General features: G+C 31.9%; 1 protein-coding gene across 1 annotated transcript in view; it reads left to right on the top strand.

The window, feature by feature from the left end:
* LOC120430087 (beta-1-syntrophin) overlaps window positions 1-16,935 on the top strand; it is a 373,089-nt gene that overhangs the window by 339,943 nt on the left and 16,211 nt on the right. The window contains exons 7-8 of the mRNA XM_052708017.1: window positions 10,313-10,530; window positions 10,878-10,960. Of these exons, the coding sequence (XP_052563977.1) occupies window positions 10,313-10,530; window positions 10,878-10,960 (301 nt within the window). The remainder of the gene's footprint in view (window positions 1-10,312; window positions 10,531-10,877; window positions 10,961-16,935) is intronic.

Raw genomic sequence — 16,935 nt, 5'->3', positions numbered from 1 at the left:
TGGCAAAAGAAAAGTCATTTGTTATGAAAAAGTAGTTTCGAAAAGCTCAATTTTCCCTCGACGATGTTTAAGAAAAAAAAAAACTTCAAATTATGCTGTTATTTTTTGAAGTATAATTCAGGGGATTTAAATTTCAGACTATTATTCCAAAAAGGCCAAAAGATAAGAAAAAAAATCTTATCTTTTGGCCTTTTTGGAATAATAGTCTGAAATTTAAATCCTTTAAATTATACTTCAAAAAATAACAGCATAATTTGAAGTTTTTTTTCCCTTAAATACGTCAGTAATTATTTGAAAAATCTATTATCGCAATTTATTTATTAAATTTATTGAAGAAATCAGCAGTTCCACGTTTAATCATCAGGATCCAGCTTTTTTTAATTGTTTTGTGATTAGGGCGGTCCATAACGAGTTAAAATGGTCAAAAAATGGCGATTCATGTACCAAAATCTGTTTTTTTCTCGAATAAGAAATATTTTTTTTTTGAAATTTTGTATTGTATAATCAAAATTTATAGATGCTTTGATAGGATTTAAATTTGTTCTTGGAATATTTTTCTCAAGATTATTATTTTTTAAACATGTAGGTACTGGGGTAGGCCACGCAAAGTCCATGCACTATTTTGGAAAAAAATCAATAGTGTTTAGAAAAATAGTTACGTTAAAAATACTTAGTTTAAATTCCGGGGTGACTTTGATAGTCATAGTTTTTCTTGTTAAAATCATATTTAAGATGTTCAAACTTTATTTGTACGTTAAATGTACCAGCACTAAATTAGCTGTTATATAGTTTTTTAGAAAAAAATAAATGTTTATATTTAGTTAACTAAGTTTATAAGCTTTTTAACAAAATACATTTAAATTTTAGGTAAAATTTTTAAAAAGTCGAAATTTTGCCTGAAACTTGTCAAAACTAGTTTTGTTTATAAAATTATCGATTTATATTGCATTTTATACTTAATTTGAAGCACGTATCACAAGTATTCACATTTTAAATGAAATTTGTTCAACTGAAATTGCCTATAAATTTGAAGATTCTGTTTAATTGTGTTTCAAAAACACATACCTATTATTTATTATTTACAAACTTATTTAACCTTCTCCTAGTGGAATATTGTCCAGAGAATCCGAAAATGCATTCCATTTTCCGATTCAAAATCATGTTCATTGAAGTTTAAAATAATGACTTTCATCAACATTTTCTTAACTATAGTAATAAACTATTTAAACTTTTCAAAATTTTATGAAATGTTCTTTTTTAGGTACTTTGAACTCTTCTCTACCACGGTCAGTATGATTCTAAACAATTCCGTACGTATTTTAATTGTACTCTTAATTTTGCGAAAAAATCGCAAACCTATCAAAGTCACCCCGTTTTACGGTACGTTACGAAAAACATCCTGAAAAATCTGAAATAAGCAGATGGCTCTTTAGTGTCCTTCAAATCAGTAAATAATATTTGCATATGACCTACATACAATCTTCAAGTTGAAAGGCAAAAAAATCACATTTGGTTTGGAATGCGATGAAATTAAATTTTTTAAGCCTTTCCGGAAATAAGATCTGGCTTTGCGAAAACACAATTTTTGACCTCTCTAACTTGGCTTGAGGGATCGTGGGAAATTTTTCCCGTCGAACGTAATAATATCTGAAATGAAACAAAACTAAAGAGTTCGAAAGGGTGAGAAAAGGCTGAACAAAAAGTTTCCCATCATCCAGTTCCTCCAATCCCAATTCCCATTTATCAACTGTTGTCCATCTCGTTTTAGTTATCATGGCCAACTCTTCACCCTGACGCCTCACCAAGTTTCACACTCATTTCTCATCATCACCATCGCGCCGAATCTTTCTGCTGCTTGTGATGATGTTAATGGGACGCCCTGGCAAAGCCCTTAAGATTGCGTTGTGTTTCCGGTTCCGGTTCTTTTGAAAGGGCCTAACTTTAACAACGCCAAATCCCGAGGCATTAAACCTGGGACTAGGCATTAATATATAAATAGAACTTCTCCGAGGTTGAGTTGATGTCGCATCGAGTCTCGGATGTCGATAAAGTTTCGGATAATCTTTTTATCTCGGATGGCCAGACCGATTCCGGAACGGACCAGTTTTTGACAATGGTTTGAACGAAATGAAGGGGATTTGTTTTTTTTTCGCTCTTCTCTGTTCTTTTGGCTCGTTCATTTTTCCCTGGGTGTCACAGCGTGGAAAAGTGGAGAACAATGACACCGGGTGTGGGCTATTTTCGGGGGGCAAGTTTCATAAATTTTATGGGGTCGGCACGTGGCGTGGCCTTCTTTGTTGGTGTGCTGGCTAGCAAGCTCTGGCAAAGGTCAAGTGGGAGGAAAATTGAATTTGCGGAGAATTGAGTCAATTTTAAGCTTACTACGATGGGGAGTAGTGGGTTTGAAATAAGACGTATACTAAATTTATTTGAGGAGAGTTTTTTGTTTGATTGTGAATGATTTTAAATTGAAATTTGAACGAAAGATACTAATATAATGAAACGTAGATAATTCTCATGAATAATTAATTTTCGATTTCACCTTCGAAACTTTTTCAAAAACACCTCCTTCAAATGGATAAATAATGTAAAGCCCTCCGACTCGTTCCAGAAATTCCCAACCCCACCTAATCTCACCCCACAACCACTTTACGACGGACCAGTTCCGCAAAATCCCGCGGGCAATTTTTCATAGTCAAAGAGCATTAGCGTCCAATTTCATCCCGGTTTAAGCATCAGGTTGACTTTTCAAAACGACAATTCTTCTCCCATTTCACACGCCCCACGGTGAAATCCTTGACACAATCGGAACTCAGAACGAGAGGACAATTTCTAATTCCTGACGCCGTTTCTTTTCTGTTCCCGGGAAGGACTTAATTTATTAAAAAGCCCCACCCCCACAGGAGGGCAAATCAAAAAAGAGGAAGAGGGCGAAAAAGAACCCGAGGGCAGTTTGGCAGATTGGTCTTCTTTCTGTCTGGTGTCATTTTAAAATGTACCCCCGCCTCCTTCCCCTCCCCTTTTGCTCGGATGACACCTTCCGGGAAAAATGGAATTGGTTGCTCCAGGGATGAGAGATAGAGAGACAGTGCGAGGGTGAGGAGGTGAAAGGCAAGATTAAATACCAGCAAGCCGGTGCTGGTGAAAAGCAGCAAAAGCTTCGGGGAAATAAAAAGTGACGGGAAAATTCCACCGAAGGGTGAAAGATGCTGGTGGGAGCATTCCTTGGGATTGAGGAGGGCACGGAGGGAACTTGTATTTTTTTTTTAAATAAACACAGAAATGTATGGTTTAGGACTAAACATAAGTTCACGTGACTTTTTTTAAATGTTGGCCTTCAATAATAAGGTTAATTCTTTATTTAAGATTCAGGAATTCTACAATAACTTTTCGATAGGGTGTAGCTTTGCTTATTTTTGCCAACAGTTAGGTTTATTTTTTCAAATCTCATCTTTAAAAAAATAGAAACCAGCGTAATAAACGTTACTATCAAATTTATATCCTTGGGATCTTATTAAAGCCAACGGAGGAGGAGTCTAGAATTTCAAGAAAAACGTGCTTTAGTGGGCTGCAACCAATCCTCGCAATTTGAATTGAATTCTAGTTCTAGGTCGTACATTGGAACATGTACTTTTCGATTTTGTTAAAAAATGATAATCGTCTTTTTTCAATTATTGTCTTAATTTATGAAGATAACTCAAGAATTATAAAATAATAGAAATTGACTCTAGATTTTTATCTGTAATTTTAATATTCATTTAATAATTTATTGTTTTTGATTGTGAGGGATTGCACAAAATAAACGAAATTTAATAGAATTGAAGGTTTATTTCAATTAAATTATAACTTATTATGATTTTATCTGGAAGCCAAAATGCATTTTAAAATAAGTATTATAAATATGTTTTTGTTTTCAGTAAAACTTTGTCCATGCATTCTCTTTGTCAAAAAAACAGAAATTTTGCATGCGATTGTTAAATTTTGCAAAAATATTGTTAAAAGGCTGAGAAAATTTCCTACAAATATGAAAACAATGGTTACACTTTCAAAAACATTACCAACATTTTTATTTCAATTTATGACAATTTAAAGGAGATGCAATACTAATACAAAAAAAATGAATTTGTTTTAGATGACAAAAATGCTATCTTTGGAGCTTGGCACAGAGTGATGAAAATAGGTTGTCCCAAGTAATGATTATATGAAAAAAAAGTGATTTTTGGGGAAAAACAAGCAAAGTTTTTGTCCGAAAAATCAGGGAGCAATGAATCAAACTGCAAAATTTCAATGTAATTTTAAGTGTAATCAGCTGAAAACAATTTAAATTGCATTCCCTTGCGTTCAGAATCATTTTAATTATGTTTCTTAAATTTTTTGAGATATATTGAATTTTCAATTCATTACTGCAAACAGTTTTTTCCCCAAAAAAATATCGCTTTTAAAACTTAGATTTTTCGAAAACTGATTGCAAAATTCTTGCATGTTTTTTTAAATTTTATTTTTTGTCCCGGCTCCTCGACCTCGGCCAAAGCCAGAGGGACAAAAACATTTAACATATTTGCATCGGCCTTATTGTTTTTTGATAACATGCAAAGTATTCAAATTAAGCACTTTTGTTTAAATTTTGCTAGTACTTTTTCACTTTTTTAATTTTTTTTATGGTTTCCATGTTCCACCATCTCCGGAAATATTTTTTTTCGAGAAGATCAGAATATTTACAACAAATCATTAACACTTGAGATTCGTGATTGTTTACCTAGAAAGTATAAAAAAGATGTCTTCATAAAGCATTTTAAGATTGAAAAAAATAACATTTTTTGAAGAAAAAAAGCCTTTAGAACCTAAAACTAGAATTTTCAGGTAATTTTCCATAAATGATCAAACATGTAATTTTTTATCTCAAAAAATATTTTTGAAAAATAAATTTACAATTTTTTCAAAAATATTGCTGATCCTTTTTTGGTTTCCTAAACATATCTAAAAAATCTAAAATTAGAAAAAGTATTTCTGGAATTATAACTATCCCGAAAAAAAAGTACTGCAAAAAGTTTTTTTCCCCAAAAAATATCGCTGTTAAAAGTTAGATTTTTTGAAAACTGATTGCAAAATTCTTGCATGTTTTTTATTTATTTTTTTTATGTCCCGGCTCCTCGACTTCGGCCAAAGCCAGGGGGACAAAAACTTTCAAAATATTTGCATCGGCCTTATAGTTTTTTGATAACTTGCATGGTACTCAAATTAAGAACTTTTGTTTATATTTTGCCAGTACTTTTTCACTTTTTTAAATGGTTTCCATGTTCCACCATCTCCTGAAATATTTTTTCGAGAAGGTCAGAATATTTTTAACAAATTATTAAAACTTGAGATTCGTGATTTTTTACCTAGAAAGTTTAAAAAAGATATCTTCATAAAGCATTTTGAAATTGCAAAAGAATAACATTTTTTGAAAAAAATAAATAAAAAATTAAGATCCTAAAACTAGAATTTTCAGGTTATTTTCCATAAATGATCAAACATGTTATTTTTAATCCCAAAAAATATTTTTGAAAATAAATTTAAAATATTTTCAAATAACTGATTGCTGATCTCGTTTCCTGAACATATTTACAAAATCTAAAATTCAAAAAAAAGTATTTTTGGGATTACAACCATCCTGAAAAGGTCCTAAAACAAAATTCACTTTTTGCTTTTTGGGTGTTTTTGAAACCAAAGAGTCTGGGATTATTCAAAACGCTCTAGAAAAAAAAATGATTGGACCTTTTCAATAAAATCCACAGATCCACAAAATCATGAAAATAACATTTTCATTTGTATAATAATTGTTTCATTTGTATTATATTGTATGGCCAGCCCACAAAATTGTTCAGTGTTTCGTCCAAATCTAAGTAATATAAAATTATAAATCTCGAAATCTGCGAAATTCTAAAGAATTACTCTAGAAAACAATGCAAGTATTAATTTTTCGTTCTTTTATTACGTAACGCAAAATTTGAGATTTCGTTTTTCTTTGAGATCTTGAAATTATAAACTTTTTATAAACTTTTTATTAAAAACATATAATTTTCAGTTCAAATTGTAAACTAACTTGTAAAAAGTTAGAATTTTGCCTAAAATTAGTAAAAACTAGTTTTTTTTTATAAAATTTGTTCTAATGGAAATACCTTCAATGCATTCAAAAAAATCCAAAAATGCATTCCGCTTTCCAATCCAAACTGCTTTGAGAAAATCATGACACTTAGAGAATATTAATATTCATCAACATTTGCTTAACTATAGTAAACAAAATCTTTGAATCTTTCAACATTTTATGAACATTTCTTCTTGAAGATCTTTAATCACTTCACTACTATGGTCAGTATGATTCCATACCATTTTATAAGTATTTATTGTTTAATCTTCATTTTGCGTAAAAAAAACAAATCTATCAAAGTCCCCCGGTTTACGGTATTGACTTTTTTATCAATTGATTTTCGTTTTCAACTATGGAAAAATAAATATTTTAATACATATGCTTTCTAAAACCTATCAACGTTAACTGTTAATTACTGTTTCCAAAAAGAGTGTTGATTGGCCCAAAGTACAACATAGCTGAAATGAAATTTTTCAATAGTCTATTAAATCATAAATTTATTTTTAAAGTGAAATACTGCAAAGTAATTAAAATACTCAACATTATTAACAACATTATTAATTATTAAACATTATATAAAATTTAAAAGGATGATTTCAGAAAAGCATTTAAATTTCTCTCAGTGCCCTACTCTACTCCCCTCAATGCACGCGGTGTCGTTGAAATCGTGGGAGTAATTTTCTACATTTCTGTCATGTTTGATCAGTGTGCGACGCGCGGTGGACTTTCTGGTGGTGTGGGAGTCGAGACAAGGGAATCGGAAAACCTCCCAAGCTAAGCTCCCTTTTGTCTCGCTGACTCGGGGGTGGCTTAGCCCTGGTGTGGAGGAAAAGTGTGTAATTACATGTTGATCTAGTGTATGGGAGAGCAGGAGCAGAATGAGTTGGAAACGACGCAGTCGAGCAAATTGTCCGCTAGATTGCATACATTCAGGGGCTGTGTGGGTGTTGGTCGGATAAGATGATTCAATCAAGTGGGAGAGATTTTCCGAACGATCGTCCTTAAGAGAATAGAAAATTGCTACTAGGGGGGAGAAAAAGGGATAGTTACAATTTTCCAGAAGAATGAGAAAATTGTTCCCATTTTCCACCGCCAACAGCAACGGCAGCATCCGGTGGACCATTCAACACTCATCTAACAATGAGGCAAGAAACACCCTTGGAGAAAATGAGAGGAAAAAAGCATCCTCCGGGAAACGAACAAAACAGTCCCGTTACTTTGCTCCCATCAAATTTCAAGCTTAATTATGCCAGGAGTAAAATTAAAATGTCATGAAAATAAAACGAAATTCTCACTAATTATAAGTAATTGAATTATGAAGATGTGTCCTGCGAATCGTCATCGTCCTCTCGTGGTGATGTCCTTTTTGCAGGGATTTTTTTTTCCTTTGTGGTGGCGCCTTTTTCCCGGTTTGTCCTTGATTATGTCGTTGTCTCTTGCTTCGTTGCTGGTGGCAGTCAGGGCGGTGGAAGAAGAAGATGGTTTGAGAAATTAGCAATTCAAATTGGTACGACGACTTTTTGCTGCTAAATATGATAGGGGTGACAAAGACATAGCTTCAGAATGATGAGATGGAAAAGAAGCACACCCAGAACATAGTCGGGCGCATTAATTAAGATGTCGAGTTGGCGATAACTGTGTGATAAAATTTTGCTTGGTTTTAGTTTTAGTTATTTAATAATGCGATGCCAGAAAAAATGCTTCATTTATTAATATTAGCAATGTATCAGTGCATTACAATATACCTAAAAGCAATACAAAAAAACTAAATCATTTGAAATTTAAAAATAATGGTCCTGATTCTAATTCTAGCTTTATTTGAAAATTTACGATTTTTTTAGAATTGTGGTTTGAATTTGTGTATTTTTTTAAATATATCTTAACTAAAGTGTAAAAGTGATTATGTTTTTTTTTTATAAATTTATAAAACTCTCCATTGTGTTGCTTTTTCGAAACGGGAATATTATATTAAATATAAGGTTGCTACTTAAAAAATGAGCTCATGATAAAAAATAAATTTTGAACTTTTCAACGAAAAACAAGGATTGAAATTCAAAATAACATTATTTTACAAAGTCCAGCTGAAAATAAAACAAATTATCAAATTTAAATGCAGAGTCAAGCACACAAGGAGAACAAAAATGCATTTCTGCTAAATGCATTTGCACTTTTTTTTATGAAAATTGCTTAGAGGTATATTTTATTTTAAATTTATCGAAAATGTTTTTTTTCGGTTAAACTGGAATAACCTGTTAAAGAATCAGCAAAATCGCGTCTGTTAAAATTTTGATAAATACCATCAGATGCAGTTATATGGTGGATAGGGGTGAGATTGGGCCATAATATTAACATTATTTTAACTTGCTTAATTTATCCTCCCAGGCTTAATGCAATCCCTGCACACTGTTTATTTTTCACATAATTTTAAAAAATATAATTTTGATTTTACTGGAAAAAAATATTTCTTCAAATTTGAGTAATTGGTGACAACTAAATTTAATGTTTTGAAATTCATCTAAATTGTGTAGCTTGTTGAGAAAAAATCATATTACTATGAACATTATGATCATTAAAATATTTTTATGGGAAAAAAGGGTTTCTTTTTTGTGAAAGTTTCAGTTTGTGTTGTTGTGAAAATCGATTTAGCATTTCGGTTTGCTGATAAAAACATAAAAAATGACGAAATTTGAATGATTTAAATTCTACAAAACATTGCGAAAGTTATAATGCAAATCATAAAAATTTCATGGATATTTTTTAAAAAAATCGGTATTTCTACTGAAAACAATTTTAATTATTTATCAAAAAAGTCTGTGGTATAATTTATATATTTTACCATAAAATTTTGTTTATCTGTTGAAATGTATATTTCCTAAACATAATTTAAAAGTCTGATATTCAGACAAACTCGATAAGGTGGCGAGTCAAATTATATTTTTGGTAATGAAGAATATTCTGTTTATTTTCCAGATAGCATTTTTTTTTTAATTTTAGTCAATTGTAGAGCAAACTTTGATGTTTAGAAAAATCATGCAAATTAGCACTTTGAAAATTAAGGTATTTTGTGAACAACAAAAATATATTCCAAGTAACATTTTATCCCAGGAGTTCTACAAGAGCTCTTCAAGATAGCTACAGCATAGCAGTTTGGACCGCGGTAGGATAAAATTCTCTTCAAGTACTCTTCCAAACTCCTGAAGAAGTTTTGAAGAGAATTTTATCCTACCGCGGTCCAAACTGCTATGCTGTAGCTATCTTGAAGAGCTCTTGTAGAACTCCTGGAAAAAAATGTTACTTGGGAAGGTTCATAAACTTTGAAAAATATTCGAAATGAATTTAAAAAAATCGAATAATTTTAACAGGAAAATGGCTTAAACTTGAAAACGGTACATTTCATCACAAATTCAAACAAGTAGTTTTTGATTCGAATTACAATGTTACATCTAAAAATTATTTTTTGGAAGCTTTTTGGGTAAATTTTCGAAACCTTTCAAAAATTACGATTTTTTTAATTTTTTTATTTTTGCTATAACTTGGCGAAAAATTAAACGTCCGTCTTTTTGTTCTAAGTAACAACATGTCAAAAAATATAGCTTGTCATGATTGAGTAAGGCCGTTCCAAATATTTTTTAAGCACAACAATTTTATTTTGAAAATTTCTAAAATATTATGAAAGTAGAAGACATATTTAAAACTGCATTTTCCTGCAATGATAATCATATTCAGCGTGTTTGGAATCGTTCAAATTTTTTTTAAATTTTTGCAAAATTAAAATTTTTGTATCGAAATAATAAATTTCTCCGATATTTGCATATTTTGAAAACTAATGATTGCAAACAAATAGACAGGTGTAAACCACTTTTGGCATTCAAATATTAAATTTAAATTTGATGTTTATTTTTTTTAATACATTGTTTACCGATTTACCATTTATGAAAGTTTATACTTTTTTTTTGTAGTTTTTTGAAGAAAAAAAATAAGACAATTTTGTCAATCTATTGATGCTTAAGCTATTAATTTAATGAAATAACAATCAATAAATATAAATAGAATCGTTTTTTTTTCAAAAGTTGAGCCAATAAAATACTTTAAAAAACACATTTAATTTAATTGTGAAACGTGTGAAAACAAGTATAACTATTATTTCTAACAAAATTTCCCTCTCTCTCCATCTCCTTCCAGAAAACCGCTGCATCGAGCTCCACTCCCCGGACGGCATCCACTCGTGCATCCTGCGTGCCGTCGACCCCCAGGAGGCGACCACCTGGTTCAACGCGCTGCACTCCGCCATCGGCAAGAGCACCCAGAAGGCGCTGCTAGACGCGAACCGCGCCCTGGTCGCGATAATCGGCGAGCTCAAGTTCATCGGCTGGCTCAGTCGGCGGTGCAGCGGGGAACCGGTAAGTCCCCCCTCCCCCTACCTTTTCACAGGTTCTGAAAAATTACAAAATCATTCGCACGCTTATTTCTCCCCAATCATTCGGACAATTTGTTTTCAATTATTGCCTTCTGGCCTTCTGGTGCTGATTGTTTGGAGTCGGGATCCGGAACCAGAACCAGGACACGGAAATTTTTAGATTTTTTTAAAGTTCGTTTGTTAAATTTTCTCAGTTTGAAATTGTAGCAGAATAATTCTCACACAATTTTTTTAATTTTGAAAAATTATTTTTTTCCGTGCTCATCCCCAGCGAAGCCCAACCAAAGCTCCAAGTTCTGACTTTTGTTACTTCTCTATCTTCACACACAGAATGGTCGCTCCAGCTCGGAAAGCTCAGACGAATTAGATAAATGGCAATCAATTTTCGTAGCCGTCACCGATCGTGAATTTCGGTAAGTACTTTCTGATGTTGTTCCTGCTTCCTAACCGTCTTTCCTCAAAGTCCCTCCCGTGGGTGGCTTTTGTTCAGCCGCGGGGAATTTATTGTTCAAAAAAGAAGAAGAAATCCGTAATAGGATACCGAGTTGGATAAATATTAGTCCTGTTTCTTGTGTTCTTCAATTGGGAAAGTGAAAAAAGAACACCAGACAGGACAATACAACTGTGGGGGATTGGGAAGGGAGGGTGACAAGTTGAAAGTAATTGGAACTGAAATGGGGCGGACAAAATGGGCGGTAAATTTTGGGGAAAATCGCGCCAAAAGCTTGGAAGAGGGTGGTGGAAGTTGTCCTTAGGGCTTCAAAGAAATGTTTAGTTTCTGGTTTTGAATGTCAAGTGAAGCAGGATTGAAAACAGATGTCTTTGTTGTATTCTTTGTGTTGTTGTTTAATTCCATCTTAATTTGAATTTGTAGAGTGCACTCACAGGAGTATTCTAATGAAAGTTATGGAAAAAAAACTCCATCAATAGTTTTGTTACTTAAAGATTCTTAAAAAATCCTTGATTTGGCTTAAATACAAAAATACCAAAATACGAAAATGACAAAAAAAAACAAACCTTAAACCTTTCTTTTGTAAGAAAAGCAAAGGACAAAAATGACAAAAATGACAAAAATGACAAAAATGACAAAAATGACAAAAATGACAAAAATGACAAAAATGACAAAAATGACAAAAATGACAAAAATGACAAAAATGACAAAAATGACAAAAATGACAAAAATTACAAAAATGACAAAAATGACAAAAATGACAAAAATGACAAAAATGACAAAAATGACAAAAATGACAAAAATGACAAAAATGACAAAAATGACAAAAATGACAAAAATGACAAAAATGACAAAAATGACAAAAATTACAAAAATTACAAAAATTACAAAAATTACAAAAATGACAAAAATGACAAAAATGACAAAAATGACAAAAATGACAAAAATGACAAAAATGACAAAAATGACAAAAATGACAAAAATGACAAAAATGACAAAAATTACAAAAAATACAAAAATGTTAAAAATGATAAAAATGATAAAAATGACAAAAATGACAAAAATGACAAAAATGACCAAAAATGACCAAAAATGACAAAAATGACAAAAATGACAAAAATGACAAAAATGACAAAAATGACAAAAATGACAAAAATGACAAAAATGACAAAAATGACAAAAATGACAAAAATGACAAAAATGACAAAAATGATAAAAATGATAAAAATGACAAAAAAGACAAAAATGACAAAAAATGACAAAATCAAATCTCAGCGCTGACAGTAATTTTCAAATCAAGACTAACATTTCAAAAAGGCCAAACATTCAATATTACGCCTTTTTAAAATGTTAGTCTTGATTTGAAAATTTTGAAAATATTTTTTTCGAAAAGATCGGAAAATTTCACAAATGTTTCATATATTAACATTGAAAATCGGACCATTAGTTGCTGAGATATTGACGATAGAAAATGGTGGGTTGTTTGGGTGAAACTTAGAAAACATCAATTTTCCTGTTTTTAAACCTTTGCATTGCAATATCTCAGCAACTAAAGGTCGTATCAACAAAGTCCGAATAAGCAAAATATAGAGAATTTTCTCAGCTTTTTAAAAATATTTTTTTCAAAACTGGGCAAACATGTGCACTAATTTAAAAAAATGGAAAACTGCGACTATTTTCAAAAAAGTCGCTTAAATATGGCTATAACTTGAAAACGGTGCACTTTATCAAAATTTCACTAAAGTACTTTTTGATTTCAAATTTGATTTTACATCGAAAAATGAAGTTGAAAAATTTTTACGACCAAAATTTCGATTTTTTGAAAAAATCAGTGTTGATTAAAAAATTTATAACTCGGTCAATGATTTTTTGCACAACCTGGAAATTTCTGAAAAGTTGGCATTTTATGTCCTCTAAAACATATCAAAAAATAAAAAAAATTAAAAATAGTGTTTTTTTGAAAATCAAGTTTTAGTGATAAAAAGTTAAATAAAAAAATCACCAATTTTTTTTTACCGTGTATTATTTTTTTCCAGTGTAGTCCGTATCCATACCTACAACTTTGCCGAAGACACCAAATCGATCAAAAAATTCCTTCAAAAGATACAGATTTTTGAATTTTCATACATCATTTTTGTATGGACAGCTGCCAAATTTGTATGGAAAATTATATGGACAAACTAATGATGCAAAATGGCTTCTTTGGGCATACCGAAGGCACCAAAAAAGTTTCAGTCGGATTAAAAAATACAAAAATTAAAATTGAAGAAAAAAGACCGATTTCGTAGAGAATTGCTCAGTAACAAACCGCCCTCACATGTGCCCTTATTTTGAAAGAAAAATTACAAATCTTTTCTCTCACAAAACTTTCATCCTTTCCCCCTAAATCCATCTCACTTTACAATAACACACACACACACACACACACACACACACACACACACACACACACACACACACATTCAGCTGCGGCAAACAAAAGTGTCATTTGGCCCCACCACTCTACATCCAATTAAAAATCACCGAAAAAGTTTACAACCCCTTTCGAGAAGTTTGGGGGTGGAAAAACTATTTCATTTGTGGGGAGTGGTGGCAACAGACAAACCGCGCGATTTTATGTGTAATTTATCTAAAGTGATGTAGAACAACAACACAACTGCAGCAGCAGCAAAGGAAAGCGAAATTTTGAGGATGGGAAAAGTTCTTCTCGCGCGGGCTAAAGATTACACTCGACACTTGAGACAAACCGCGCCAGCCAGCCAGCATAGCAGAGCAGAGCCATCAACGGAATAAACCCCGCCTCCCACCCAATGCTTACTTTTTGCTGGAGGAAAGAAGAACTTTTGCCACTCAGTTTGGCATTCCTGCTGCTGTTTTGTGGTGGTGGTTAAGCATTATTTCTGTTTTGGCTGTCGGGTGAAGTGTGTAATTTGTGGGATTTTAGTGCAGTTTAATGATCACTTAAAGATATCAAAGAGAATAACCATTCTTTTTCGTAATTGTTTTGTTTTATTTATTAATTTTAATAAAATTGAGATTATGCCAGATTTATACATATATTTCACCTGGGAAGGTATCTTCATTATTTTTTTTATGTCCCTCGACTTTGACCAAAGTCATGGGGAGAGGGAAATATTTAAATTAAAGTTAATTTCAAAAGTTCTTTTGTAAAATTTTGATAAATTGCACCGTATTTGAGTTATACCAATGTTCAAGTTAAACTATTCAACAAAATTGTCTTTTTTATTTTAAAAATAGTGTACGTCCTTTTCCATCTTTTCAAAAATGTAAATTCGAAAAGCTGCAAAAATGCTTTACAATTTGGTTTTTTTGACATTTCACGGTGGTCCAGCCCACAAAATTAAGTGGAAAATTGATTTTCCGAAAAATGGTGACGTTCTGGAGCTTTGATGTCTTCAGAGCAGTGCAAATGGGAAGGGCCAACTTTTGGCTTGGTTGAAAATTAGGGTGATTCATGATTAGGCTGTTTTCGAAAATCTAACTTTTCTGGAATATTTTTGAGATTTTATTATTGTCTTCTAGAATGTTGTTGGGTTTGCCAAGCAACTTTGTCGAAGTCACCAAAATGTTATCTCGCAATCTACGCCTTCTTTGGCCAAATTTAGAGAAAGCGTCTGAGCAAACCTTCAAAAATCAGTTTTTTGAACGTAGCAATTCACGGTTAAGTTTTGGAGAAATTCAATTTGAACATAAACGTCAATAGTTGGGTAAATTTTTAACTATTTTAAACATAACTTAATTATCTCGTAAAAGCGCAGGCCAAATTGTAAGTACCATGTTAAATTCGAAAAGGGAGATCTAGCACTACAAACGTTGAAAAAATCCCTGGCGTATTTTTCTTCAAACTCGAGATATTTTCATTTGAAAATGTTTAATTTTCAAGGGAAAAGTATGTGGAACCACCCTAACGAAATTCGAAAATTGTCCAACTATGTTTTCATGTATTTTTTAAATATAGCTAAAAATCGATAGTTTTGTATTTTTTCGATGACAATATTTATTTTTAAGTTTTAAGTACGCCTTCAAAATGGGTGTCCAATTTAGCAGAAAAGATTTTTGAGAAGTAATTTTCAAATCATCATCTAATCAGGCTGCAAATTATTGAAAACCACCACCGGTCCGTCACGAGATATCGAAGAATGGACTTCGGATTATTGTTCAGTTTCCAAAATGTCCCCTTTGGACAAAGTTTCACGCAAATCATACACGGCAAAAAGTCAATTCTTGAAATCGAGAAATGTGTTCATGAATGCATCATACTCATGAATAAATTCCTTCGTGGTTTTCAAATTCATGATAACAATTCACGATTATGGGAATTGTTTTTTCCTCTGTGTAGAGGCGTCAGGGACACATTTTCAATTTCTTGTGAGTTGGAAAAAATGGCAATTTTTTATAGCTATGATTTAAAAAAAGGTTGAAACTATCTTTGAAAAAGCTTACTTCAGTTTTAGATATCAAATGGGTAATTCTCTACCAACTCACACGAAATCGGGAAAAGTTGCCCCGACCCCTCTTCGATTTGCGTGAAACTTTGTCCTAAGGGGTAACTTTTGTCCCTGATCACGAATCCGAGGTCCGTTTTTTGATATCTCGTGACGGAGGGACGGTACGACCCCTTCTATTTTTGAACATGCGAAAAATGAGGTGTTTTTCAATAATTTGCAGCCTGAAACGGTGATGAGATAGAAATTTGGTGTCAAAGGGACTTTTATGTAAAATTAGACGCCCGATTTGATGGCGTACTCAGAATTTCGAAAAAACGTACTTTTCATCGAAATAAACACTAAAAAAGTTTTAAAAATTCTCCCATTTTCCGTTACTCGACTGTAAAAATATTGAAACATGTTATTTTATGGGAAATTTAATGTACTTTTCGAATCTACATTGACCCAGAAGGGTCATTTTTTCATTTAGAACAAAATTTTTCATTTTAAAATTTCGTGTTTTTCTAACTTTGCAGGGTTTTTTTTTAGAGTGTAACAATGTTCTACAAAGTTGTAGAGCAGACAATTACAAAAAATTTGATATATAGACATAAGGGGTTTGCTTATAAACATCACGAGTTATCGCGATTTTACGAAAAAAAAGTTTTGAAAAAGTTACATTTTGCGTTTCTTTTTGTTTCGTCGTCCGTGTCTGTTGCGGGTGACCAAGAACGGAATTGAAGGGGTCGTACCGCCCCTCCGTCACGAGATATCAAAAAACGGACCTCGGATTCGTAATCAGGAACAAAAGTTACCCCTTAGGACAAAGTTTCACGCAAATCGAAGAGGGGTCGGGGCAACTGCTGTGTGAGTTGGCGGAGAATTACCCAAATCAAATTTCTAAATTATGAATTTTTCTAATTTCTAGTCGATAAAGTGCAGAGGCTGACTGGCTTTAACCAAATCCACCTAACAAATGATTGAATTAAAAGTGACTGTTTTCATTTGTATGAAAATATTAAAATCGGAAAATTTTCTATAAATTCGCTCCTATTTTTCCAACATTTGAAGCGATCTTAAATAAGTGTGTTTTACCTTTTAAAATATCAGGATAGATTTTTTTTTATTTTGATAATGTTTGATTAGAAAGTTGGACTTAATTTTTTTTAAATTTTGTTCTCAAAAAATATTGGACTGATTTTTATTGTCAAAAAATGAAAAAAAAATTTCGGATCTTTCGAGAAGAACTGACTTCAAAATTATAAAATCAACTCTAACATCTGCAATGGTCTTAACAGTGTCTTTAACCTTTTCAAATGTGAGGGTTGATTTTTTTAACTTTCTTTAAAAGTAAAAAAATAAAATCAACCCTCCATTTAAAAAAAGAAAAAAACACTGTTAAGACCATTGCAGATGTTAGAGTTGATTTTATAATTTTGAAGTCAGTTCTTCTCGAATGATCTGAAATTTTTTTATTTTTATTTTTTTT

This window comes from Culex pipiens, chromosome 2 (assembly GCF_016801865.2).
Source record: "Culex pipiens pallens isolate TS chromosome 2, TS_CPP_V2, whole genome shotgun sequence".
NCBI lineage: Eukaryota > Metazoa > Arthropoda > Insecta > Diptera > Culicidae > Culex > Culex pipiens.
Note: the sequence above shows the minus strand (reverse complement) of the source record. Positions and strands in the feature narration are given on the sequence as shown.